General features: G+C 44.9%; 1 protein-coding gene across 1 annotated transcript; it reads right to left on the bottom strand.

Annotated features, from left to right (window-relative positions):
* Nucleotides 1-228: 228 nt before the first annotated feature.
* LOC123395617 lies at nucleotides 229-3,494 on the bottom strand. Its single transcript, XM_045090640.1, has 3 exons — nucleotides 3,136-3,494; nucleotides 2,848-2,932; nucleotides 229-2,142 (listed from the first exon to the last, which is right to left on the bottom strand). Exon 3 carries the CDS (start codon nucleotides 2,138-2,140, stop codon nucleotides 545-547), a length of 1,596 nt encoding a protein of 531 aa, XP_044946575.1. The 5' UTR covers nucleotides 2,141-2,142; nucleotides 2,848-2,932; nucleotides 3,136-3,494; the 3' UTR covers nucleotides 229-544.
* Between the last annotated feature and the right edge of the window lie 24,282 nt (nucleotides 3,495-27,776).

Raw genomic sequence — 27,776 nt, 5'->3', positions numbered from 1 at the left:
GAGAAACTGCAGCAAACCACATAAAGGAAATGCAAACTTGGCACAGACAACTGCAAATCCAGATTTTTCAGTCCAGGGAGCATAGCAGAATGCATCATTCACAAGAAACCAGTTGAACACAAAAACCAATGACATAATGCTACAATGCCACAATGGTGACAATCAGAGGAGTGGCTATTTATTTCTTGATACCACATCCAAAAGCCAACAGAACAAACAAATAACAGATGATAAAATTCTGACCAGCTTCTCTCTATTGAAGAATCATTTCAAGATATGAACATTTACAGAAACACAAGTGTGCAAGGAGAAAGTATACGGAAGTTAGGTCACTCGAAATCATTAGTTAGTGCTAGAATGACACAGTCTCATGCTTGTGCATTCAACTGAGCAAAGGTGCTGTACTGTGCAGTAACCAAGCAACTGCATACGATCCTTGGCCTTCACTGTCAAGGAAAATTTGCCGGTAAGGAGAAGGATCAGTGGAAAGCTTGTGACTATCTACAAACGGACGAATTGGAGTTTTTGCTATCACGCTGATTGACTATACAGAAAAGTGAAGTGACTGTGGCAGTTCAGACAACAGTGCGCAACCGGCATTGTCCCAGTGAACACTGCCTGCAACACGCCACGGCTCAGGCTCAGATTTCAACCCCGAGAAAATAGTGATGTCAGTGAGACCTGGAAGTCGGAGATCAAGAAACTTGGTATCCAATTCAAGCTTCTGCTTTTGCTCTTTCATCGCAACAGAATCAGGGCCTTCGGCGAACCCATGACGGCGATCATTGGATCTAGGAAGGTGATGCCTCATGTGGCCTCCCAACGCGACCCCTGACCCAAATGACTTCCCACAGGCATTACACTGGTGCCTCTTGACCTTCACTGCGGCTGAAAGATCAGCACACTTCATCTCAACTGAATTGTCAGTTCTTGGCTTCTTCCTAAGCTCAGCATCTCCAGCCAGCACATGATCAAGCACATTCAGCTCTACCTCCTCAAGATCGATGGAGATCAAAGTGTTGTTGTCCTTCTCAGGAACATTGGCGATCAAACTTCTTCCCTTCTTGTAAACATTGGGGGTCAAGCTGCTGTCCTTCTCACATTGTCCAAAGCAATCCTCAGAAGCTGGATTTTTGGGAATATTAGGGATCAAAGTTTTGTCCTGGGCAACATTGGGGATCAAGCTGCTGTCCGTCTCACATTGTTCAAAGCAATCCTCACAAGCTGAATTATTGGGAATATCAGGGATCGAAGTTTTGTCCTTGGGAACATTGGGGATCAAGTTGATGTCCTTCTTACATTGTCCAAAGCAATCCTCATAAGCTGAATTTTTGGGAATATTAGGGATCAAAGTTTTGTCCTGGGAAACATTGGGGATCAAGCTGCTGTCCGTCTCACATTGTCCAAAGCAATCCTCACAAGCTGAATTATTGGGTATATCAGGGACCGAAGTTTTGTCCTTGGCAACACTGGGGATCAAGTTGTTGTCCTTATCACATTGCCCATAGCAAATATCATAAGCTGAACACTTGCAACCTTTTGGCTTCTTGAACTCAGCAGATCGAACCAGTAGATGATCAGAAGCATTCAGCTTCATATCCTTCGACACATTGGGGGGCCAACTGCCCATAACTTCTGCATAGCAATCTGCATAAGCTGAAATCATGCTAGAATGCTCTGAAAGCAGCAGGAGAGAGGCTGCAGCATCCATCTCATTAAACTTGAGTGGTGGTGCCCCCCTCTTTGACCGCTTGCGCTTCACAGGAGATATCAGGACATTGTAGCCACCACCAGCAATGGCCAGAGCTTCCATCGGCCCAGCTGCTTCTTCGACGGGCCTACTCAACACGTTCTTCTCGCTATGCTCTCTCATGTGCTTCCTCAGAGAATCGCAGGCAGATGACACCTTTGAGCACAGCTGGCATTGTGTTCCTGAGGACCGCAGCAAAGTCTCCTCATCACTTGGACTCAGCAGCGACACATGCAAGTCGACAACAGTGGTAGGAGGGCTTGGTGTTCCCTTTGGCTGCTTCGCCTTGCGCCAGTGGCGTGACATGTGGCCTCCAAGAGCCCTCCCTGAAGGAAAGCTCTTATGGCACTTGCTGCACACATGCTTCGGAGGTCTTCCTCGTGGTGCCATATCTAAAACCATTACAAAGATGCACCAAGTCAGAACACAGACAGATGAACTGAACATTAACTCACTAATTGCTGCAGTGCTTCTACTCGAGAAACCATTTACTCCAGAATCTCTTTCCATCGTTACATAAAACACAACATGTGGAGCGGAAGGCAAAGTGCATTAGAACATTATTACACCATATGTATTAAAATCAACCATTGCATGTAACTGAAACAAATTAAAGAACTGCTCCACCACCACAGAAGCATAAGCAATAAATTTGCCTCTACTATTCAGAAAAATTCCGCACGTCAGAAATCAAAAGGGGAGTTGAATCACAATCTACAGTCCAAACTGACGTCTTCCCCGAGACCCTGACAGATTAATCAAAAGCACAGGTAGGTTTTAGGTGGGCGAAATACAGTAGTTTATAAGATGCCGCTTTTTCTTAAAAGCACTGTGAAACAACCAGCCATGATGTGATAGTTCGAGGGAAAACAATATCATGCGCTACCAATGACAGGTTGCAGCAACAGGTGGAATTCTCACATCATCACGGGGCTTAACAAATAACTAAGGACACAGTGATACGCCACATTCAGCACACAAGAAAAGATACGCTCAGCTCACAGTTTCCTGCTTCTTTGGAGCATTTGCACAAACAGGGAGACGGCATTTGATCAGACATTACAGGAAACTCGTGGAATGGGATGGTATTTTTTTACCTGGAGGCTCGAGTTCCAGTCTGGTGAACCGAGGAGGGCGTGGCAGTTTCGGGTTGCTGGGGGAATGCAAGGGAGGGCTTGATCGCTGAAACGAGATTGCAGGAACCGGATTAGAACGCAGCAGAAGCGAACACAGACGATTAATCCAGGAGCAAGCACTAACACCCGAATTCAGAAACCGGAGACGCCATTCGATCAGATTCAGTGAGGAATCGGAGAGATTTCGCTAGCTAGCGACGCCGATCGATCGGGAAACAGTAAGCGAGGCAACTGAGCTCGGGAACCCACCTCGAACAGCTCCAGGTCGAGGAGCTCCCCGGCGAGGATGGAACCCTCTGACGTCGCAGCTTGGTCCCTTGCGGCTCTCCTCGGTGGCCTCCGCCTCCGCCTCCCCTCCCCCCGGTACGGCAACGGCGGTGTCGTGCCCCTCGCTTCTGGCGGGTGTGAGACCGGAAATGCGCGCGGGCGGGTGGTGGCCTGGGGGTAATTATAGCTAGCCGAGGGGTAGGGATGTAGACTGGTCCCGGTACCAAGTTCATGATCGATTCAGGTACCTGCGCGCGTGTGTGAGGGGGGAGGGAGTCGCCGGCTTTTGCCTGAGCGGGTGTTCTCTGCGGCAGAGGAGGAGCGGAGAGCCGGAGGCGAAGGCCTTTTGAGGAGGAAGGGATGGTTTTTGTGGCTGCGATCGGGACACGAGCCACCATCGGACGGTTACTTATTGGCCAGTACTCCCTCCGCTCCTATATATATATATATATTTAAACAGAGACAACAGAATTGCCTCTTCGATTAATAAAAAAGAGTTGAATCAGATAGAAACCATCACAAGTAAGATCCCGGACTAGCTACTACCAAACAATGGAGCCACGTGACAGCAGAGATTTACCAACCGACAGAACTAAGCCAACACTTGTGCAACCACCAAACAATTGGGTCTCAACATCACAGATGAAACTCCAAGGACTTGCTCTAACATGAGAAGAACACCTCGAAGAAGATCACCAACACAACCAAGCCCCAATTTACATCTCAAAGAAGTACTCCCTCCGTTCCTAAATATAAGTCTTTTAAGATATTTCACTAGAGGACTACATACGGAACAAAATGAGTGAATGTACACTCTAAAGTATGTCTATATACATCGGTATGTAGTTTCCTAGTTGAATCTTTAAAAAGACTTATATTTAGGAACGGAGGGAGTACATCGTGGAACCACCCATGCCACTCATTTATCGCCACACTTCTTGATTTTGCACTTGTTCGACTTCTCCCTTCGAGGGGGAGCTTTTCCCCTTGAGAGACGTTCGACCGCCTTGCTCATGCTAGGATCCAAGTTTGTGAGAAAATCATTAAGCTTGATGGCAAATATGTCACCTAGGTCTAGAATCGATGCTCTGTCCACAACAACGTCGTCGCCTACAGTAACCACATGGCTAGGCCCCAAGGGTGTTGGAGTGAGCGTCAATGCCACTGTCGAATCCACAAGAGAACTCATCTTCACATGCATCCCTGACAGCGGCGAAATCAGTTCCCCACACAACTTATGAAGTCCAGGCATGATCTGTAACACCGGCGCTGGAGTCATGACAGAGACCTCATCCACAATGGGGAAAGTAGACATAGCATGAGGGGAGAAGCAGCCATAGAGTTGTGCATCTTCGTTGTCCACTAAGTCAACATCAAGCTTTGGCCGGGGCGACGTAGGAGGTGGCTTCTCCATAACAGGCACAAGCGAGAGCCTGGTCAGAGAAGCCTCTGCATGCTTAACAAGGTTGCTAGCCTGTAGCAGCCAACCGTGCAAAGAATCAACCACGTCACGCAAAGGTTGAACCGCCTCCATCATCTGAGAGCAAGCCAAGCCTTGCAACTCATCTATTGCGGAGAAGATGGACCGAGGCACCGCCTTGGCCGAGCCTGTAGAACCGGCCGAAGTAGAAACAACATACGCCCAGGACTCACGACGACTCCCCTTGAAGGGAAGTGTGGCTTCATCCTGAGCCTCATAAGGAGCTGGATCAAGACGATTTCCGGAGTCGAGGCGGGACAATGACGACACGACAAGGTTTGCAAGCGAGCTGAGTGGACACCACGTGTTGCGATACTCATGATCCTTGTGGCCATTCTCAAATCAACAGGAACACCTAAAGGGATTCCTGCACCCTGCTGCACGGTATCCAGAGATGAGACATCTACAACATCTACCATGAAGCCAAGCAGGAATGGACCGAGGAGCCAAAACAAGGGTTGGCTTTGTCGAGCAGCAAGGGCCTCGCTGTGACCGCACCTCCTGCCAACCCACACGCGTCTCTGCCTCGCGCCCCAAGGTCACCTTGCTGGAGTATTTGGCAGCCAACGGAGTTTGCAGTGCAAGCTCATCATCATCATTGTTGTTGTCATCGTCCTCGGATAGGGTGGCCCATGACACATGCCGCACTAGTGCCAAATCCAGAGGACAGGGCCTGTCGGAGTCCAGCTCACGCGAGCCAGGCAGTGGTTTATGTGGGTATTGTCCCTTTACGATGGAGGCGAGGACCTCGCCTGAGCTTCGAGACTTCGGTCGCGTCCGAGCAGTCGTCGCTGGAGGAGGTTCCACAACGAGCGACGGCACCTCCAGCAGCCCGTGAGGAGTCGCTCTCCCCTCCTCCACTGCACCTGACGACGTGGGGCGGCGGCTCATCGACGACAGCTGTGAGGAGGTGGGATCCAGCTCCGTTGGAGATGGGAGGCGAGTCAAAGAGGGTCCAACACAGAGCAATATGCTGGAGGTGGCAGCAGCAGGGTTGGAGCGACATCGCTATCCAAAGATGAGGAAGCATGCACGGTAGGCAGAGCACTCGGCTTGAGCGGGCGTGACCACGAGGACAGCAGGCACGCGCCCTCCTTCTGAAACCTTCAAGCAGGAGGACGCCGGAGCACGGCCAAACCGACGGATGTCGCGCCGACGCCATGAATAGGCAGACAACGAACTCCAGCATCCGTCGTTGTGAGGTTGGGCCACGGGATCTCGAGGAAGCATGTCGTGTGGCGCCCTGCTAGGAGAAGGGAGAGGAGGCAATGGGAGGCCCGGATCTGGTCGCGGCAGCTGCAGGGAAGGCCAGAGGAGATGGATCGAGGCGCCGCCGCAGGCACGAGACCCTTCGCGCGTTCCCATCCCTCTGCTTTGTTCCAAGGCAGTGAGCATTCAATCTGTCATTATTGCCCTTCATATGTGTAACGCCCCGGACACACCCGCTGGCGGTCGTTACTCCTGGCGGGATCTAGACTGGCCCCACATATCAATACTAGTCTTTTCTGCGCACTTTGTCCTCACTCATGCGCACCCGGGATCAACTTCCCGGTCGGTCACCCATCCTAGAACTACTCCAAGCCAAGCACGCTTAACAACATGACCGCACACCTGTCCGCAAACATCCGTGTAACCGCGAGGGTCGGCTCTGATACCAAACTTGTAACGCCCCGGACACACCCGCCGACGGTCGTTACTCCTGGCGGGATCTAGACTGGCCTCACATATCAATACTAGTCTTTTCTGCGCACTTTGTCCTCACTCATGCGCACCTGGGATCAACTTCCCAAGCCAAACACGCTTAACCTGGGAGCTCTGTTTGAATGGGCTTCCAAAAAAGAAGGAATTCCTTATTGGTATGAGTAGTCTATCATCCCTAATAAGCCAGGCTATCACAATATGGCTCCTCCGTTCCTAAATATAAGTCTTTTTAAAGATTCCACTATTGAAATATATACGGATGTATATAGACATACTTTAGAGTCTAGATTCATTTATTTGCTCCGTATGTAGTCTCATAGTGAAATCTCTAAAAGGTCTTATATTTAGGAACGAAGGGAGTATAAAACACATAGAAGGTTGTTTTGGTTGCCTTCGTCCAGCCCAACATGGCCCTTGCCATGCAAATTTTAGTTGTTTGATAGCGAACAACTCAAAAGGGGCATGTGTTGGGGGGGTGCCAACCAGCCCCGATAAGGCAACTATCCATTCTCCTTCTAAGGGGGCATGTAGATCTTTCTCAAGATCCAAGACACAGGAAATCTGCCTCAAAGGAGTTAGTGGCGCGCCCAACGAAAGCTTGTGCCACGTGGAGCAGGCGAGTGTGGTTGAGCGAATCCCCAACACAAGGTTTTGATGCCTCAGATCAGCATATCCTTAACACTAGGTCCTTGCCCTTGTGATGCCAGCCTTGGAATTCGAGATCAATGATAGAAATGTCCAAGGAAATGGATGTGTCGGATGCTACCATTCCAGAGGTGTGCCTGATGTCAAGGGGCAGCATGCCTGCCATGAAAGTGCGAAGGCTTGCCGCCAAGTGGCGTTCGACAATGAGGATGATTGTGACCGGATTCTGGCAAAGCGGTAAGTTCAGGATGCTCGTGACCTCGCGGTGGAGCAAGCCTGAGCTGCACGTGCCTTGTCACCCCCACCCCCTCCTAACGAAGAGGAGAGTCTGAACATGTTCGGTACTGTGTTTGACACATCCAGCTCTGCCGTCGAGTATATCTGCCTTGACCCCTGTTACATCTTGAGTGCTACTTCCACGACCATGAGCACAAGGTCAAGGTGAAAGGATTGATATGATTGACTAGAGGGGGTGAATAGGAAACTGCCAATTTTTAGCTTTTCTTTAGAAAATTAGATTTAGCAACAATAGGTTGTTTAGATATGCAACTAGGTGAGCAACCTATGTGATGCTAACAACAACAACAAGCAAGCAAGCAAGTAATAGGCACAAAGTAAAGTTAAGAAGTAACCACAGGTGAAACAGATGAAAACGATGATGTGTTATCGAAGTACCTTCCCTGTAAGGGGAGGTATGTCTCCATTGGAGCGGTGTGGAGGCACAATGCTCCTCAAGATGCCACTAAGTCCACCGTATTCTCCTCACACCCTCACACAATGCGAGGTGTCGTGATTCCACTAGTGGTGCCCTTGAAGGCGGCGACCTAACCTTTACAAACAAGGTTAGGGCAATATCCACAACATAATTGGAGGCTCTCAACAACACCACGAAGCTTCACCACAGTGGATTGTGGCTCCGAGGTGACCTCAACCGCCTAGGGTGATCAAACACCCAAGAGTAACAAGATCTGCAAGGGATTATTAGGGGATCAAATTTCTCTTGGTGGAAGTGTAGATCAAGGCCCTCTCAAGCAAACCCTAGAATATCAACATGTTGTGTTGGCTAGGGAGAGAGATTGGGCAAAAATGGAGCTTGGAGAAATAATGGAGCTTAGGATTAGGAGAGGTGATCTTCTTCGGGAAGAAGACCCCCTTTATATAGTGGGGGGAACAAAGCCAACCATTATCCCCACTCAGCCCGGACACAAGCGGTACTATCGCTCCTGAAAGCGGTACTGCCGCTAGGGTGGCAGAGCTAGCCACACAGTGCAATGGCACGAGGTCACGGGGCGATAATGTCGTCGGAGCGGTACTACCACTTGCCCAAGCGGTACTATTGCTAGTGTTGTAGTGTAGCATCCCTACGGATACAGAAAGGAAGTAAGAGAGGAGGCAGATCCTCCTGATCGGTACTACCGCTGTCGAGAGCGGTACTACCACAAATAAGAGCTAGTAACGCTTCCTACTGCCGCCCACAGTCCGTTGAGTATTCCAGGCCCAGAAAGAAGGGCTGAAGTGGCGCGGTAGTAACAGGCGGTACTACCATCGGGAGTGGTACTACCGCACCGTACTATCGTCCAGAAACCACTCGGTCCGACACAAAAAATATCGAGACACCCAAGCCAGCGGTACATCATGCAACACTATTCAAGGGTACTACCGCCCATAAGCCGTACTACCGCTTCCGGGAGGGGTACTGCTATAGATAATAGGTAGTACTGCTGCCCAGAGCGGTACTAACGTAGATAAGGGGTAGTACCATTGCCTTGCACGGTACTTCTACTTGGTTCCTTCCGGACCATAACAAAGAGAATGTCAGAGCTACAAAGATGCAGGAAAGGAACATGGGTGCAAATAAATGTGTAATTGTTGATTCCACCCAAACCTTTTCGATGCGGACCCTTGATGATGAGATGATGTATATACTTCTCGCACCTCGTTGGTGACCCCAAGTGGAAGGTTGAGATGTACTCAACATCAAGTTTTCCCTCACACAGACACTATAAGGTTTATCGAACCAGTAGGACTCCTAGGATCAACAAGTAGGTGTCTTCCACCCTGGCGCTAGCAGAAGACGTGGACCTACACACACAACAAATAACTTTGCTCCCAACGAGTACAGAGAGGTTGTCAATCTCTCCGGCCTTGTAGTTTGCAAAATATTAAAACACAAGCGGGAAAAGTGATAGTGATTGCAACGGAAAAGTAAATGAAAGCGGTAAATGATGGAGGTGTAAACAATGATGGTGATATGGACCGAAGTTACATGATGTTCACTAGTGATGTATCTCTCCCAAAAGACGATAAACAACTATGCTTGGGTAAAGAAATCACAATTGGGCAATTGACAGAATTATGAACACACCGCAATGCTAATTATGCTACTTGATAGTTAGAGGTTAAATAATAATGGGCAGTACGCCAAGATAAGTAGACTGTTTCTTCATCAGCATCTACTTACTAATCATCCACCTTGATATATCTATCAAGAACATCTCACTGGTATTAAGTTACGAGCCCCACCCAAAGTGTAAACTCAAAGCAACGGACAACTGCATTAACGAACTATGCGTAAGGTAAACAATCCTTGCAACCCTGATCACAAGCACCGTTGTTTTCTCCCTGGTGGCAACAACACATCCCCTAATCTCATGTTTCTGTCACTCAAGCTAGACATCGAGGGGCATGAACCCATAATCATGCATAAGGCTCCCTCTTGGAGTTACAATCTACTACTCGGCCAAAGCAATAAATAGCAACGGACAACATGCATGAATCACTAAGGAACATAATATAAAAGGATAATCAAATATAACTCATAACAATCTGAACATAATCTCGTAATCCATCATATCCCAACAAACCGAGCATAGCAATAGTAAGAGAATTACATAGATGCCTTGATCATGCAGGGCAGCTCACAAGGACTAACCATTGAAGCACAAGATTGGAGAGAAGACATCACATAGCTACTGGTCATGGACCCATGGTCCAAGGAGGACTAATCACGACATGCCCGGAAAGCGTCCATGGCAGTGGAGAAGCTCCCGGAGGTCAATCCTCCCTCCGGCAGTGTGCCCGGAAGAGGTCTCCTGACGCTCCTGATCTCGGAAGCGCTGCGGCGGCAGAACGTGGAGAAATTCGCGATTCTGGAAGTTGTGGAAGGGTTTCCTCTCAGAGGACTAAATATAGGCCAAAGGAGGGCACCGGAGGAGGTGAGGCCCACCCAGGTGGCCTACTGGCACGACCTAGGGCCTGGCCGCGCCAGCACGTCGCCTCGGAGGCCCCTGGCCCCCCTCTCGCCCATCTTCGATGATCTGGAAGCTTCCGTTATGCTGATTTTTATATATTTTTCTTGGAATTTTTCAGGCTTCGGGAAATTCGGTAAAAGCCCCTGCAAAATAGACATCGGCAGACAGAAACTGGCACTGGGTGCACTGAGTTAGTAGGTTAGTCCAAATATGTGTAAAATGATATAAAAGTGTAGCAAAACATATAACAATGTCACTCAAAAGATCATGGAACAAGCAAAAATTATAGATACGTTTGGGACGTATCAACATCCCCAAGCTTAATTTGTGCTCGTCCTCGAGTAGATAAATGATAACACAATAATTTATGTGGTGACATGCTAACACACATATAAGAACTTCAAAGTAAAGCAAGTGAGATATGCAATTCAAGTCAAGATAATAACAAGCAAGAGTCTATATCTAGTATTGAGTTTAGCAAAGTAAGAACATAAAGGTGCAAGAGCTCTCGTTGTTCGTGACTTGAATGTCTCCAAATGGTGTTTGCGTGCAAGAATTGGGAGATGGGTCGAGATCATAATTTTTTTTAATTGAGAACTCAATCTACTAAAATTTCACACTTGGTCTCCTTCGGAATCTTATTTTGACTCATCCCCAGACCACTAGTCACGCACAAGTCAAAATGATCCTCTCCCTTTCGACTTTGAGCACTCATGCAATGGATGAGCGTAAGCAAGATATGTTGGCACTTAGGATGGCGAATAGAATAATGATGGGGAAGGAAGACAAAAGGTATGAAAGGCTCACATCAATGAGGACAACCATAGGCGAGATAAAGCCAAATGATAGATATGATGTGAGGAGTAGGGATTGCCATGTAACAGATGCACATATGAGCTAAGGTAAGCTCTCCAATGGAACTAGTGGGGGTGCATCCATCTTTTTTGCTCATGAAGACCTAGAGCTCATTTGAGGAGGCTCATCATTGGAATATGCAAACCAAGTTCTATAGTGTAAGGGTCCCCACATAGTTATGCATGAATGATAATCTCTATGTAGTACAAATATAGCAATGGAGTACGAGTGTGGATCTTTCAAAAGGAATTTTAGTGTTGCCCCCTTCTATCTTTTTATTTAATTTTATTTTTCTTTTTCTCGTTTCATTTTTATTTTGTGTGGCCTCTTTGGCTCTTTCTATTTATCTCTCATTTGTCCTCTTTGGGATCTTTCGTTTGTCCTCTTTGGGATCTTTTCCTCACTTAAGGGCAACACTCCATGTTTTACATGAAATAAAAGAATATCATCACACTTTATAGGAAGTACTCAACATAAAGACAAGTGAAAACTATCATGATGTATGCAAATGTATGTCTCTGGTAGTGTAGCGGGATATGCAATGATATGTAGCAATAATTTGGGCAAGTCCCAACTATCATGCGCCTCTACAATCAAGCAAAAGCATGTATGACATGAAGATCAAGTCATGAGATGGTGGATGTTGCATGGCAATGTATCTCGGAAAGGCTTTGGCAATGCCTTAATAGGTAGGTATGGTGGTTGTTTTGAGGAAAGATATAATAAGGCTTATGTATGACAGAGCGTATCATGTCATGGGTTTGGATGCACCGGCGAAGTTTGCACCAACTCTCAACGTGAGAAAGGGCAATGCACGGTACCGAAGAGGCTAGCAAAATATGGATGGTGCAAGTGCCAACAATCGAATACTCACATTAGTCCAAAGAACTCATATACTTATTATCGGTAACTCTCTATCTAGTTAGGAAATTCACAAAGAGATAAGTACCTCGAGTAGGAGTGTTTGGTGGTTTGGTTATCCTTGCGCATCCTCGACTCCTGGTAACGTGAGGGTACTCTATATATTCTAACCCGTCCAGAGGTTAGCGATCAATTTAGTAGCTAGAGTTCTCAACTAATTTTTAGTTTTTAAAAAACACAAGGATTTCCCAAAATACGACACCTATCACTAATAGGCTCAAGCTCTTGGCACCAATAGTCCAAACATTACTCAAATCAATACCTCAGAACTATTGCAAGTTACTACTATACTTAAATAGCAACCCAAATTACCTACTCATGCAAGACACACAACTCAGTGCAACGAGCCAACTCTCTAAACAAGATAAACATGATAGCTCAAGAGAGTTCCTAAAGCAACCTAAATAAAAGCTCTTAAAAAGATAAGCATGAAAACTAAGCTAAGCATGACAATAGCTATGGAAAGATGGAGAACACACCAAAAAGATAAGCATGAAAACCTATGTTGTGTTCAAGAGTGGAATGGAGCATGTCTCTCTCCCAAACATGGTAGGATAGGTTCCGACTTGTTATGAACAGCAAGCAAAACTAAAACAAACTAAAAATTAAAGAGTGGGACACTCCAAGCATAGCACATAACATATGAAGTGATAAAAATATAGCATGGAGATGGACGAACCGATGATTGTTGATAGAGAATGGGATGCACGGGGGCATCCCCAAGCTTAGATGCTTGAGTCTCCTTGAATATTTCTTGGGGTGCATGGGGGCATCTCCAAGCTTGAGCGCTTGACACTCATGTATCTTCTTTCATTATCTCCCATCGCATACTTGAAAACTCCCTTCATACGAAACTCATCATAAGCTGATTAGAGTGGTTAGTACCCTTAATAAAATAATTCATTACCTACTGGAAATAATGATTTTCATGAAAAGCTATTGTTTCTCATGATTGCCAAAAGGTTTTTTCAAATAAAAAGTAAGCTTAGGATTTGCAAAACAATGACAACACATAACAAGGCAGAATCTGTGAAAAATAGAACATCGGGTAGTAAATAATTTATTCGGGGCACTTCTGCAACTCAAATCAAAAAACTCAGAACAGATGCCAGAAAGGAAATTATATAGAGTATGGTGTAAAAAAAATTCAGATCAAAAAGGTGATCTGGTGATTTTTGGCAAATTTTTCTGTCAAGCAGACATAATCTGTTTCTGGACAACATGTCACAATTTTTGAACTTTCTTACAATCGGAGGCTATAACTTGGCACAAAGCTTAAAAATAAAGATGCAATGATGTTGCTACAGTAGTAACAAGCATCAAGACCACTAAAATAGAAAGTAAAAAACAAATTGGGTTGCCTCCCAACAAGCGCTTTCTTTTATGCCTTTGAGCTAGGCATAATGCAAGAAGATCAAGTGTTATCAACTCCAAAAGAATAACTTGCCCGAGTAACGGACTCATAAGGTAACTTAATATTATTTCTAGGGAAGTGTTCCATTCCCTTTTTAAGAGGAAATCGGAATTTGATAATTCCCTCTTTCATGTCAATGATAGCACCAACAGTGTGGAGAAAAGGACGTCCCAAAATAATTGGACATGGAGGATCACATTCAATGTCCATAATAAGAAAATCAGCGAGCACATAATTATCATTGACAATAATAAGAACATAATCAATTCTCCCTAAAGGTTTCTTTATGGAAGAATCAACAAGACGAATACCAAAAGAACATGGATCATAAGGTTTCGAATCAAGCATATCATACATTCTTTTGGGCATAACGGAAGCACTAGCTCCAACATCACACAATGCAAAGCAAGAGATATTATTAAATTTTATTTTGACCATAGGATCCCAACCATCTTCTAGTTTCCTAGGAATAGAAATCTCTAGCTTGAGCTTCTCCTCCCTAGCTTTGGTAAGAGCATTAGTAATATGCTCGGTGAAGGCAATATTTAGTGTACTAGTGTGTGGGTCTTTAGCCATTCTTTGCAAAAAGGTGATAACTTCGGAAAGGCTACAATTGTCAAAATCAAGGTTACTACCATTAATTAAAGTGGTAGTGATGTCATCTAAGATCATTCTTTTGGTAGTCTCTAAACTAAAAGGACTTTCTTATCCCATGGTTGAGGTATTAGCAGCACCTTTAATAGATCCATTGGGACTAGGAGTGCGATGGGTGCTAAAAGTTTTGAGGTCCTCAAAAACTTGTACAGTAGCAATGGTAGTGTGTGTGGGAAGGCTCTTAATTCTCTCTTCCTATTCTTTTTCTCTAGACCATCTCTCTTTAAGTTTGGCTAGCATTCTTATGTTCTCATTAATTTGGACTTATATAGCATTCATGGGTGTGGTGTTCCTTTCCTCAAGGGGGGAAGTTCTAATTTTAAGCATCTCTACATCATGAGCTATGTTGTCCACCTTCAAAGAGAGACTATCTAATTTTTCTAGCTTCTCTTCTACACTCTTGTTGAAGGCATTTTGAGAATTGATAAAATCTTTAAGCATGCTCTCTAATTCAGAAGTGGAGTTTTTGGTGCTAGGATAATTGTTGTTGTTCCCATAGTTGTTGGATGGGAACGGTCTAGGATTGCTACCAAAATTACTCCTATAAGCATTGTTATTAAAGTTGTTCCTAGAGATAAAATTAACATCAACTTATTCTCTTTCTTGAGCAACCAAAGAATTTAAAGGAACATCATGAGGATCAATAGGAGCTTGCTTAGTAAGTAGAGTCATGATCATGTCAACCTTATCATTAAGGGAGGAGATCTCCTCAACAGAGTTTACCTTCCTACCTGTTGGAGCTCTCTCGGTGTGCCATTGAGAATAATTTGTCATCATCTCATCCAATAGCTTTGTGGCAGCACCAAGTGTAGTTGACATAAAGGTTACTCCCGCGGCCAAGTCTAACAAATTCCGCGAGGTAAAGTTCAATCCTGCGTAGAAAGTTTGGATAACCATCCAAGTAGTCAAACCATGTGTAGGGCAAGTATTAACAAGAGATTTCATACGTTCCCAAGCTTGAGCAACAGGTTCATTATCCAATTGTATAAAATTCATAATGTTACTCCTCAACTAGATAATCTTAGCAGGCGGGTAATACTTCCCAATAAAAGCATCTTTGCACTTATCCCAAGAATCTATGCTATTCCTAGGCAAAGATTGAAGCCACACTTTAGCTCCTCCTCTCAAGGAAAAAGGAAAAAGCTTAAGTTTAACAATATCACCATCTACTTATTTATATTTTTTTGCATATCACAGAGATCAACAAAATTGTTCAAGTGCAAGGCAGCATCATCTCCAGCACCGGAGAATTGATCTTTCATAACAAGGTTCAGTAAAGCATGTTTAATCTCATAGGACGTGGCTCCAGTGGCGGGAGCAGCAATAGGAGTGCAGATAAAGTCATTGTTGTTGTGACTAGTGAAGTCACACAACTTGGTGTTCTCAATGGAACCCATAGCAACGGCAACAAGCAAGAACAAAACATCTAATGTTTTTGTGGTTTTTGGTATAAGACTCTAAAGCAAAAGTTAAAAAGCAAACTAACAAGACTAAAAAGCAAAGGTAAAGGATAGCGTGCAACTCCCCTATCTTGAAGACTGGAGTCCCCAACAACGGCGCCAGAAAGCATTGCTTGATGACGAGATGGTGTATATACTTCTCGCACCTTGTTGGTTACCCCAAGTGGAAGGTTGAGATGTAGTCAGCAACAAGTTTTCCCTCACACAAAGACTGTAAGGTTTATCGAACCAGTAGGACTCCTAGGATCAACAAGTAGGTGTATTCCACCCTAGCGCTAGCAGAAGACGTGGACCTGCACACACAACAAATAACTTTGCTCCCAACGAGTACAGAGTGGTTGTCAATCTCTCCGGCCTTCTAGTTTGCAAAGGATCAAAACACAAGCGGGAAAAGTGATAGTGATTGCAACGGAAAAGTAAATGAAAGCGGTAAATGATGGAGGTGCAAACAATGATGGTGATATGGACCGGAGTCACATGATGTTCACTACTGATGTCTCTCTCCCAAAATACGATAAACAACTATGCTTGGGTAAACAAATCACAATTGGGAAATTGACAGAATTATGAACGCACCGCAATTCTAATTATGCTACTTGATAGTTAGAGGTTCAATAGTAATGGGCAGTACGCCAAGACAAGTAGACCGTTTATTCATCATAATCTACTTACTAATCATCCACCTTGAGATATCTATCCAGGACATCTCGCCGGTATTAAGTTGCGAGCCCCACCCAAAGTGTAAACTCAAAGCAACGGACAACTGCATTAACTAAGTATGCGTAAGGTAAACAATCCTTACAACCGTGGTCGCAAGCATCGTTGTTTTCTCCCTGGTGGCAACAACACATCCCCTAGTCTCATGTTTTTGTCACTCAAGCTAGACACCGAGGGGCATGAACACACAATCATGCATAACGCTCCCTCTTGGAGTTACAATCTACTACTCGGCCAAAGCAATAAATAGCAACGGAGAACATGCTTGAATAACTAAGGAACATAACATAAAATGATAATCAAATATATAACTCATAACAATCTGAACATAATCTCATAATCCATCGTATCCCAACAAACCGAGCATAGCAATAGCAAGAGAATTACATAGATGCCTTGATCATGTAGGGCAGCTCACAAGGACTAACCATTGAAGCACAAGATTGGAGAGAAGACATCACATAGCTACTGGTCATGGACCCATGGTCCGAGGAGGACTACTGACGACACGTCCGTGAAGCGTTCATGGCGGCGGAGAAGCTCCCGGAGGTTAATCCTCCCTCCGGCAGGGTGCCGGGAAGAGGTCTCCTGACGCTGCCGATCTCAGAAGCGATGCGGCGGCGGAATGATGGAGAAATTCACAATTCTGGAAGTTGTGGAAGGGTTTCCTCTCGGAGGACTAAATATAGGCCAAAGGAGGGTATCGGAGGAGGTGGCCCTACCCAGGCGGCCTCCTGGGGCGACCTAGGGCCTGACTGTGCTAGCAGGTCGCTTGGGAGGCCCCTGGCCCCCTCTGACCCATCTTTGATGATTTGGAAGCTTCCGTTACACTGATTTTTTTATATTTTTCCTGGAATTTTTCTGGCTTCAGAAAATTCGGTAAAAGCCCCTGCAAAATAGACATCAGCAGACAGAAACTGGTACTGGGTGCACTGAGTTAGTAGGTTAGTGCAAATATGTGTAAAATGATATAAAAGTGTAGCAAAACATATAACAATGTAACCCAAAAGATCATGGAACAAGCATAAATTATAGATATGTTTGGGACGTATCAACCCCCTCTTAATAGTACGGTTTTCCTATGGCTCAAATCCACCAAAAAAGAAACGCAGGAAAGGAACCTTCTTCACTCTAATCCACTGAATTGAAATAATCGTCTTGTGCCATATGATGAAATATATAAAAGACTTAATGCACACGATTCGTTTGCAAATGCATTATCATCAATCACCAAAACCACTTGGGTAGAAATATGCCCTTGTAATCTACCCCTTTTTAGTGGATTGATATAACAGCGCGGGATTTGCATAAAGAATATCACGAGATAGAAAGCAAACCCCAACATCTACAAATATAGACGCCCCCTAGATGTGTGCACTATTTTAGGTATAGTTTTGGAATGCAAAGTGCACACACTATGATCAACACTCCCCCTATATATTATGGACACACAACTACTTGCATTAGTAGAATGAGAGTTAAGCATACACAAGATATAACATGTGAGCATATACATAGGGCACAAAATAAGCATAACTCACATACTACAACATATAAAGATAATAGGAGGATAGGATATGTCTCACACCATACGACTTCGTCTTTTAAGTCTCACAAACATAAATGAAACCAAAGAAAACTATAAAAGAGATCACGAGTGAAAAAACAAGGAATTAAAACACACTCGCGACTCGGAAAATACCTAAACTCTCTTCCCCTTTGGCATCAAGACACCAAAAGGGCGGAGAGTACTAAGATGACCCGATGTGGTAGCATGTGCCCATTTTCAATATTCTCCGGACTCGAGGCTGCAAGCTCTGGTGTCAGGTGGAGTTGCTGTGCCAGCCTGATCAACATCTGAATCTCACTTGCAGTTCTTGGACGCCCAGGCCTCCTCACCGGCGGTAGTGTCCTCATACCCATTCCGTATTTCTAGCCCTAGTTTCGTGCCAATCACCTTGTGACGACTCCTAGCCTCCTTCTCTGCAACATGAGCCTTATACTAACCATGTGCCTACATGCATAATAGCTTCTTCATCTTCTCCTTGAGCTTCTGAGCCCAAGATGGCTTAGCATTAGAGGGCGCAAAACTGGAAGCAACGCCACCTTGACCATATAGTCATCATCATCCTCATACTCAGGCGGATCCATCTCAGGAGTAGCATGAGTGGACCAATTCTCTTTCTGCCTTAGTTGCACAACCTTATGGGGAACCAACTCACCATATTCAAACATGATGCCTGGAAAGGTCTTTACCCAGCCACTCTCAGTCAGATGCATCAAGTAAGGAGCATCAATAGGGGACTTGCGGTTAGAAACTACACACATGAGCTCTAACCACATGACACGTGACACATCCAAAACCTCCACCTAGGCATTGTTCCTCACAAACTAACAATAGAGAAGCAAATCCACCAGATATGAGTGTACCTTATCCAAATTCCCAACACGGGGAAAGAGAGTTGAAGGCATCATATTGTTGACTAGGGGGTGAATAGGCAACCAACAATTTTAAGCTTTTCTTTAACAAATTAAGTTTAGCAACAAATAGGTTGTCTAGATATGGAACTACGTGAGCAACCTATATGATGCTAGCAACAATAATAACAAGCAAGTAAATAATACAAGTAATGGTAAGAAGTAACCACAAGTGGAACCGATGAAGACGATGATATATTTCTGAAGTTCCTTTGCTTTGAGGGGAAGTACGTCTCCGTTGGAGCGGTGTGGAGGCACAATGCTCTCCAAGATGCCACGAAGGCCACCGTATTATCCTCACGCCCTCACACAATGCGAGATGCCGTGATTCCACTAGTGGTACCCTTGATGGCGGCAACCGAACCGTTAGAAACAAGGTTGGGGCAATCTCCACAACTGAATTGGAGGCTCCCAACGAAACCATGATGCTTCACCATAATGGATCATGGCTTCGAGGTGATCTCTTCCGTCTAGCGTGCTCAAACACCCAAGAGTAACAACATTGGCGAGGGGTTAATGGGGGGGACAACTTTTCTCTTGGTGGAAGTGTGGATCAAGGCCTTCTCCTCCAAACCCTAGAGCATCAACAAGAATCGATGGTTAGGGAGAGAGATCTGGCAAGTATGAGCTTAGGAGAAGCAATGGAGCTTGGAGAGGGAAAAAGTGAGGTATTTTTGAGGAAGAATACCTCTACTTATAGTGGGAAGAAAACTGGATGTTATTCTGCCCAAAGTCGCAAGTAAGCGGTAGTACCGCGCAGGGGAGCGGTACTTCTGCTTGCACAGAAGTATCTGTCACCATAGGTAACAGAACACAGCCACATGGGATGGTAGTTCCGCCAGAGCAGTACTACCACCCAGCTTCAAGTGGTACTTCCAATCAATCTTGACGATAGGTTCCAACGATACCAGAAGAATAAAATAGGCAGAAGAAAGAATGGTAGGGGAGGGCGGTAGTACTGCTGGGGTGGTACTACCGCTCCTCCCCAAGCGGTACTTCCGCTCAAGATGAAAAAGGACCCCGAAGATGCCAGATGAAAATTATGAGCAGAAGAGTGGCCGACTATGGAGGTTGGTAGTACCATTGGAGCGGCACTACCGCTCCCCAGAGCGGTACTTCCGCTTATATATCTTCTAGGCACTTAGAGGCAGAAAGGAGGCTTCATTGTTTCGGGAATCGTATGGGGTGCAAGTGTGTGTGAGTTTCTTCCCACCAACCTTTCCATACACGGATCCCCTCTTTATAGTCCAGGTTTACCTATGATTCAAGTCCACCAACACCAAATCGATAGCTAAGCACCGTCTTCTCTTTCAACCACTGAGGGGATAATAACCATCTTGTGCCACCTGATAATTCTTTGAAAGTTTAATGCACATGATTAGTCCGCATGGGGCGTCATCATCAACCAGCAAAACTACTTAGGATAAATTGTGCTCTTACAGTCTCTACCTTTTTGGCGAGTTGATGACAATACGGGATTTGCCATAACATGAATAAATAGAAAGACTTAGGCAATCCCAATATCTACAAAATATAGACAACCCCCCCTAGATGTGTGCTCGATTTTGAATATGCTTTTGGAATGCAAAAAACACACACTAGGATCAACACTCCCCCTATATTTTATAGACACGTCCACATACTTGCATAAACAAGAAATGAGATAATCATAAATGCAAGTATAGGAAATGAACTCATATAATAACTAAAGTAGGCATAACATAATAGGAAAGATAGCATATGTATTACACCATACTTAAGTTCACATAAGTCTCGGTAAAACAAACCAAAGAAAATCAATAAAGTGAGTTCACAAGAGGAGATAGCAAATAAGTGATAAAGCAATCATGACTCGACAAATCCAGCCTAAACACTCTCTCCCCCTTTGGCATCAAGACAACAAAAGGGGCAAATAGGACGAAAATAAGCAAAAGTGATGGTGATATCAGTCCTCCTCTTCATCATCACCCTCTGACTCGTCTAAAACAGTAGGCACCTCCTCCTCGGACTAAGTCCGCTGACAGTGCACCTTGATTCAGTCCTCCTGATCAGTGATCTTGTCCTCTGATCCGCTCTGGACATGAAGGCCGATCTTCCTCATGATCAGCTTGTCGCGATTGCATGCCTTCTTGGCTTCAACATGTGCCTTATATTGTCCCTTAGCCTGGAAGAAGAAGAGATCCTTCATCTTCTTCATCATCTTGGATGCCCATGATGGTTCAGTCTCAGACCTGGGTACAAACTCATAGTTAGGCTCGGTCTTATCACCCGAGCCCGTGGGAGCAATCTCAGGAACAGTAGGTGGAACCCCCCAATTTCCTTCACATGGAGCTTGAGTACACCATGATGAACCATGTGGTTAGTCACCAAAAGCTCAGTAGGAAAGGTAGCATCCCATGTATCCTCAATCAGCTTGTATAGATACGGGCCATAGATGGGCACTTTCTTCTTGTCAAGAACAGCTGAACGCAGCTCCATCCACATGATGTGGGAAACATCCAAAGTGGACCGGCAACCTCGCTCCTTCATGCAAAGAAGTAATAGGTTGACAAGATAAGCATGCACCTGGTCTTTGTTGGCAACACGAGGAAACAAAGTGTTGCGGAAAATCATGTGCATGATGTCTAGAAAGGGAATGAGCTCAGTGCGATCACCCTTGGCAATATTCACAATCCTGGAGTGACGAATAAGCTTGGACTTGTGAATAGCAGCAACACCCTCAATGTGTGGCCTTAGTCTAACACGCTCATCCGGGCCATGGTCAGCGTAGCCCAGAGAGTTTATGAAAGTCTTCCAGTCGGAGTGCAGCACACAACCAGGAGTCATCCATGTCAGGCGCCTCACCTCATCCCCGTGAAAGTGAACAGTGGCATAAAGTTAAGCCACAATATCACTGTCAAAGTACTTGTTGAAGCTAATGATAGGACCAAGACCCCACTTCTGATAGAGAGCATGAGCTTTAGCAAAATATGGAGTGTGAGGATGGGAAGTCATGTGCCCTGTATCAATACTCTTGCCATCCACAAAGATATTGGTCCTTTTCTTGATGATCTTGGTATATATGAGTGACTGAGCCTTGTTCGAGCACGGACACCCAGCAAGAGCTTCATCCCGAGGAAAGCAATAGGGATCCTGCTTATGAAAAACCACAAACTCTTCTTGAGTCATATTTTGATGCTCTTTGGGACCCTTCTTCTTGCGGATAGTCTTCTTCACAGACCGCCTCTACGGTGAAGTACTAGAACCAGTCGTTGCCTCATCAAAAGTGCGTGGGCACTTGGAGCCACGACGAGGATTCACGCGACGAGCATCCAGAGGAGAGCTACCATCACATGGAAAGAAGATTGATAAGAAAATTAGGTGTAAAAGGACTGCATAAGTCAAAGAATCGAACAAAATAGAATAGATAGTTGCACGGGAGAAACTGCGTTCTGATGCCCGGGCGGTAGTACCGCTGGTGTAGGAATGTCACTTCCGCCGCAACAGTAGTATCGGTCGTACACGGGTGGTAGTACCGCCCGGATGGAATAGAACGAATGCAACAATGGGGGCGGCAGAGCCGAAGCCCTAGACCCCAATTTTCCGATACCTCTACCTAGTCTATTGCAACTAGTATCCATCACACACCCCTCTCATGCCACGAAAAATTGAAATAAACATGGAATCCTCATGCATTGCCCTAGATCAAGATTAAAAAAATAACACCACGAAGACAGGGGATCTAGGGCAGTACCGGAGTCCATGGCACGAGGGAGACAGGGGGAGTGATCCCTCCGAACGAAAAAGTGCAGGGCGGGATGGAATGGGAGATTCGAAGCCGACCTCTTTTGGTGTTCTTGGTCGCCACACACACACACACAGAGAGAGAGAGAGAGAGAGAGAAAGAGAGAGAGAGAGAGAGTCGAGGGGAGGGGAAGTGAATGGGTATGGAGGAGTTAGAACTCCCCGTGCCCACTACTTGAACTGTCCAGGAACTCCCCAAGGCCGTAGTACCGCTAACCTGCACGGTAGTATCGCTTGAGCGATAGTACCAGCTTGGGAGCGGTAATACCACCTCCGACCAAAAACACAGCCACAAAACAAACAAAATAAGACCTATCTGACTACGCACTGGATAGAAGGATGACACGCAAGCACTTCTAAGTTCACAAGAAGGCACTCCAATTCAAAAGAGTTCAACCACAAAGAAAAACGAATCTTGGAGTGACCTTGCATATTAAAGAAAATACCTCATCTAGAGGGGGCGGTGGCCGAAGCCACCTATGCTTGAGTCAGCTGGTATGGCACCGCGAAGGTTTTAACCTTGGGCCCATAACCAAAACTTGTCTCTGAAGCACAAGTTTCATCTAAGATGACTAATGTGAAAGACTTGATCGATTTATGCATAATAGGGGGAGGGAGAGTTCATTGAGAGAACAACACTCCCCCTAAATCCATGCCTACATCTAAAGAATATAATATGATGAGAGTGGTGGGGTGTGCCTAAAATCAGTCCACATTGCTCAAATCAATGATATTTACCTCATGCCTTAACTCGTGAAATCTTGCTTCATTCAATGGATTCATGATAATATCTGTAAGTTGATCATTAGTGTTAAGGTGAATGAGTTCAATCTCCCCACTCTTGATATGATCCCGGATGAAATGGTGACGAATACTAATATGCTTCGTCTTGTAGTGTTGAACTGGGTCGTTGGAGATTGAGATAAAACTTTCATTATCACAATAAAGAGGCCCTTTGTCACAATTGACACCGTAATCCTTTAAATTTTGCCTCATCCAAAGTAAGTGAGCACAAAAACTTGCAGCAGCTAGGTACTGAGCCTTGATGAACGAGAGAGAAACACAATTTTGTTTCTTTGAAGACCAACTTACCAGAGAGCGACCAAGGAATCGGCAAGCTTCGGAAGTTGACTTCCTCTCCACATGTATCTCGTCCAATCCGAGTCTGAATACCCTATGAGATCAAATGAAGCACCTTTGGGATATCATAATCCAAACTTTAGGGAATGAGCCAAATATCGAAAGATTCACTTGAGAGACACCATGTGACTTTCCTTAGGTGCGGATTGAAATCGTGCACAAGTTCTCGCACTCAACATATTATTCAATCTAGATGCACAAAGGTAAAGCAAAGAGCCAATCATAGAGCAATATACGTTTTGATCCATAGCTTTACCATTGGGATCTAAGTCAAATTGGCATTTGAGGAGCATGGGAGTGTTTGCCTTGGCTAGTTTGAGATCATCCTGTTGGTAACGTAGTAGTAATTCAAAAAAATTCCTACGTCACACAAGGATCTATCTAGGATAAATCAGTAACGAGCAAAGGGGTAGAGCATCTTCATATCGTTGAAGATCGCATAGCGGAAGTGTTACTATGAACGCGGTTGATGGAGTCATACTTGCGGTGATTCAAATCACGGAAGATCCGATCCGAACACCAACCGTACGTGTCTCCACGTTCAACAGACCTACAACCCGGTGACGTCTCCTCCTTATTGATCCAGCAAGGAGGGAGGAAAAGTTGAGGGAGAACTCGAGCAGCACGACGGCATGGTGGCGGTGGAGTATGTGGCTCTCCGGCAGGGCTTCGCCAAGCACCGCAGAGGAGGAGAAAGAGGTGGAGAGGTAGGGTTGCGCCATGGGCAAGGGGTAAGGCTCCCATGTGCCTCCCCGCTATATATAGGGGTGGAGGAGGGCTGGTTTCTTACCCTACAAGTCCATTGGGGCATTGGCAAAGGTGGGAGGAAAGAAATCCCATTCTCTCCTTTCCCCACCGATTGTTATCCCCCTTTTTAGGGATCTTGATCTTATCCCTTCGGGATATGATCTTATTCCTTCTAAGGGGGGATCTTGGTGTGCCTTGACCAGGGGTGTGGGGCCTTGCCCCCACTACCCACGTTCACGTGGGTCCCCCCATGCAGGTGGGGCCCACTCCGGAACCCTCTAGAACCTTCCCGGTACAATACCGAAAAATCCCGAACATTTTCCGGTGGCCAAAATAGGACTTCCCATATATAAATATTTACCTTTGAACCATTACGAAACTCCTCGTGACGTCTGGGATCTCATCCGGGACTCCAAACAACTTTCGGTGACCACATACAATTCCCATTACAACTCTAGTGTCACCGAACCTTAAGTGTGTAGACCCTACGGGTTCGAGAACCATGCACACATGACCGAGACAACTCTCCGGCCAATAACCAATAGCGGGATGTGGATACCCATATTGTCTCCCACATGTTCCATGATGATCTCATCGGATGAACCACGATGTCGGGGATTCAATTAATCTCGTATACAATTCCCTTTGTCTATCGGTATGATGCCTGCCCGAGATATGATCGTTGGTATCCCTATACCTTGTTCAATCTCGTTACCGACAAGTCTCTTTACTCGTTCCGTAACACATGATCCCGTGACTAACTCCTTAGTCACATTGAGCTCATTATGATGATGTATTACAGAGTGGGCCTAGAGATACCTCTCCATTACACGGAGTGACAAATCCCAGTCTCGATTCGTACCAACCCAACAGACACTTTAGGAGATACCTGTAGTGCACCTTTATAGTCACCCAGTTACGTTGTGACATTTGATACATCCAAAGCATTCCTATGGTATCCGGGATTTGTACAATCTTATGGTCTAAGAAAATGATACTTGACATTAGAAAATCTCTAGCAGACTAACTACACGATCTTGTGCTATGCTTAGGATTGGGTCTTGTCCATCACATCATTCTCTTAATGATGTGATCCCGTTATCAAAGACATCCAATGTCCATGGTCAAGAAACCATGACCATCCATTCATCAACGAGCTAGTCAACTAGAGGCTCACTAGGGACATGGCGTGGTCTATGTATTCACACATGTATTACAGTTTCCGGTTAATAAAATTATAGCATGAACAATAGACAATTATCATGAACAAGGAAATATAATAGTAACCAATTTATTATTGCCTCTAGGGCATATTTCCAACAGTCTCCCAGTTGCACTAGAGTCAATAATCTAGTTCACATCAGCATGTGATTGTAATGAATCTAACACCCATAGGGTTTGATCATATCTTGCTTGTGAGAGAGGTTTTAGTCAACGGGTCTGAACCTTTCAGATCCGTGTGTGCTTTACAAATATCTATGTCATCCTACAGATGCTGCTACCACGCGCCATTTGGAACTATTCCAAATAACTACTCCATAATACGAATTCGGTTTACTACTCAGAGTCATCCGTATTAGTGTCAAAGCTTGCATCGACGTAACCCTTTACAACGAACTCTTTTACCACCTCCATAATCGAGAAAAAATTCCTTAGTCCACTAGTTACTAAGGATAACTTTGACCGTTGTCCAGTGGTCCGTTCCTGGATCACTCTTGTACCCCTTGACTGACTCATGTCAAGGCACACTTTAGGTGTGGTACACAGCTCAACATACTATAGAGCCTACAATTAATACATAGGGGACGACCTTCGTCCTTTCTTTCTTCTGCCGTGGTCAGGTTTTGAGTCTTACTCAATACTCACACCTTATAACACAACCAATAAGTCCTTCTTTTCTGATCTAGTTTGAACTCCTTCAAAATCTTGTCACGGTATGTATTCATTTGAAAGTACTTTTTAGTGTTTTTGATCTATCTTTACAGATCTTGATGCTCAATGTTCAAGTAGCTCAATCTAGGTTTTCCGTTGAAAAACACTTTTCAAACAACCCTATATGCTTTCCAGAAATTCGACATCATTACCAATCAACTCATCAAAAATTCTATATTGCTCCCACTCAGTTCTTTGGAAATTCAAGTTTCTCATAAACTTTGTATAAAACCAAAATCTTTTATCATCTCATCAAAGTGTATATTCCAACACCGAGATGCTTACTCCAGTCCATAGAAGGACCGCTGGAGCTTTGCATACTTGTTAGCATCCTTTATGATCGACAAAACCTTCTGGTTGTATCACATACAACCTTTCCTCATGGAAACCATCGAGGAAACAATATTTTGACACCCTATCTGCAAGATTTCATAAATGATGCAACAACTTCTAACATAATTCCAACATACTTTCAACATCGCTACAAGTGAGAAAGTCTTCATCGTAGTCAACTCTTTGAACTTGTCGGAAACATCTTTCTGACAAGTAGAGCTTTCTTAATGGCGACTTTTCACCATCATCGTCTGTCTTCCTTTTTAAAGATCCATTCGTAGTTAATAGTCTTAAGACCATCAAGTAGTTCTTCCAAAGTGTACACTTTGTTTTCATACATGGATCCTCTCTCGAATTTCATGGCCTCCAACCATTTGTCGAAATCCGGGCCAACCATCTCTTCTCCATAGTTCGTAGGTTCACTGTTGTCTAGCAACATGACCTCCAAGACAGGATTAACGTACCACTCTGGAGTAGTACGCGTCCTTGTCGACCTACGAGGTTTGGTAGTGACTTGATCCGAAGCTTCATGATCACTCTCATCAGCTTCCACTTCAATTGGTGTAGGCGCCACAGGAATAACTTCATGCGCCCTGCTACACACTGGTTGAAGTGATGGTTCAATAACCTCATCAAATTTCCGCCATCCTCCCACTCAATTCTTTCGAGAGAAACTTTTCCTCGAGAAAGGACCCGTTTCTAGAAACAAAGACTATTGCTTCCGGATCTGAGATAGGTGGTATACCCAACTATTTTGGGTGTCCTATGAAGATGCATTTATCCTCTTTGGGTTCGAGGTTATCAGGCCGATAGTCTTTCACATAAGCATCGCAGCCCCAAACTTTTAAGAAATGACAGCTTAGGTTTCTCCAAACCATAGTTCATACGGTGTCATCTCAACGGAATTACGTGGTGCCCTATTTAAGTGAATTCGGTTGTCCCTAATGCCTAACCCATAAACGATAGTGGTAATTTGATAAGAGACATCATAGTATGCACGATATCTAATAGGACACGACCATGACACATGAACACACCATCATACTATGGTGTTCCAGGTGGCATGAGTTGTGAAACAATTTTCACATGAAACAATTTTCACATTGTCTTAA

This window comes from Hordeum vulgare, chromosome 5H (assembly GCF_904849725.1).
Source record: "Hordeum vulgare subsp. vulgare chromosome 5H, MorexV3_pseudomolecules_assembly, whole genome shotgun sequence".
Classification (NCBI taxonomy): domain Eukaryota; kingdom Viridiplantae; phylum Streptophyta; class Magnoliopsida; order Poales; family Poaceae; genus Hordeum; species Hordeum vulgare.
Note: the sequence above shows the minus strand (reverse complement) of the source record. Positions and strands in the feature narration are given on the sequence as shown.

Coding starts and splice junctions, on each gene's coding strand:
- LOC123395617 (XM_045090640.1), bottom strand. CDS start 2,140: ATGGCACCACGAGGAAGACCTCCGAAGCATGTGTGCAGCAAGTGCCAT.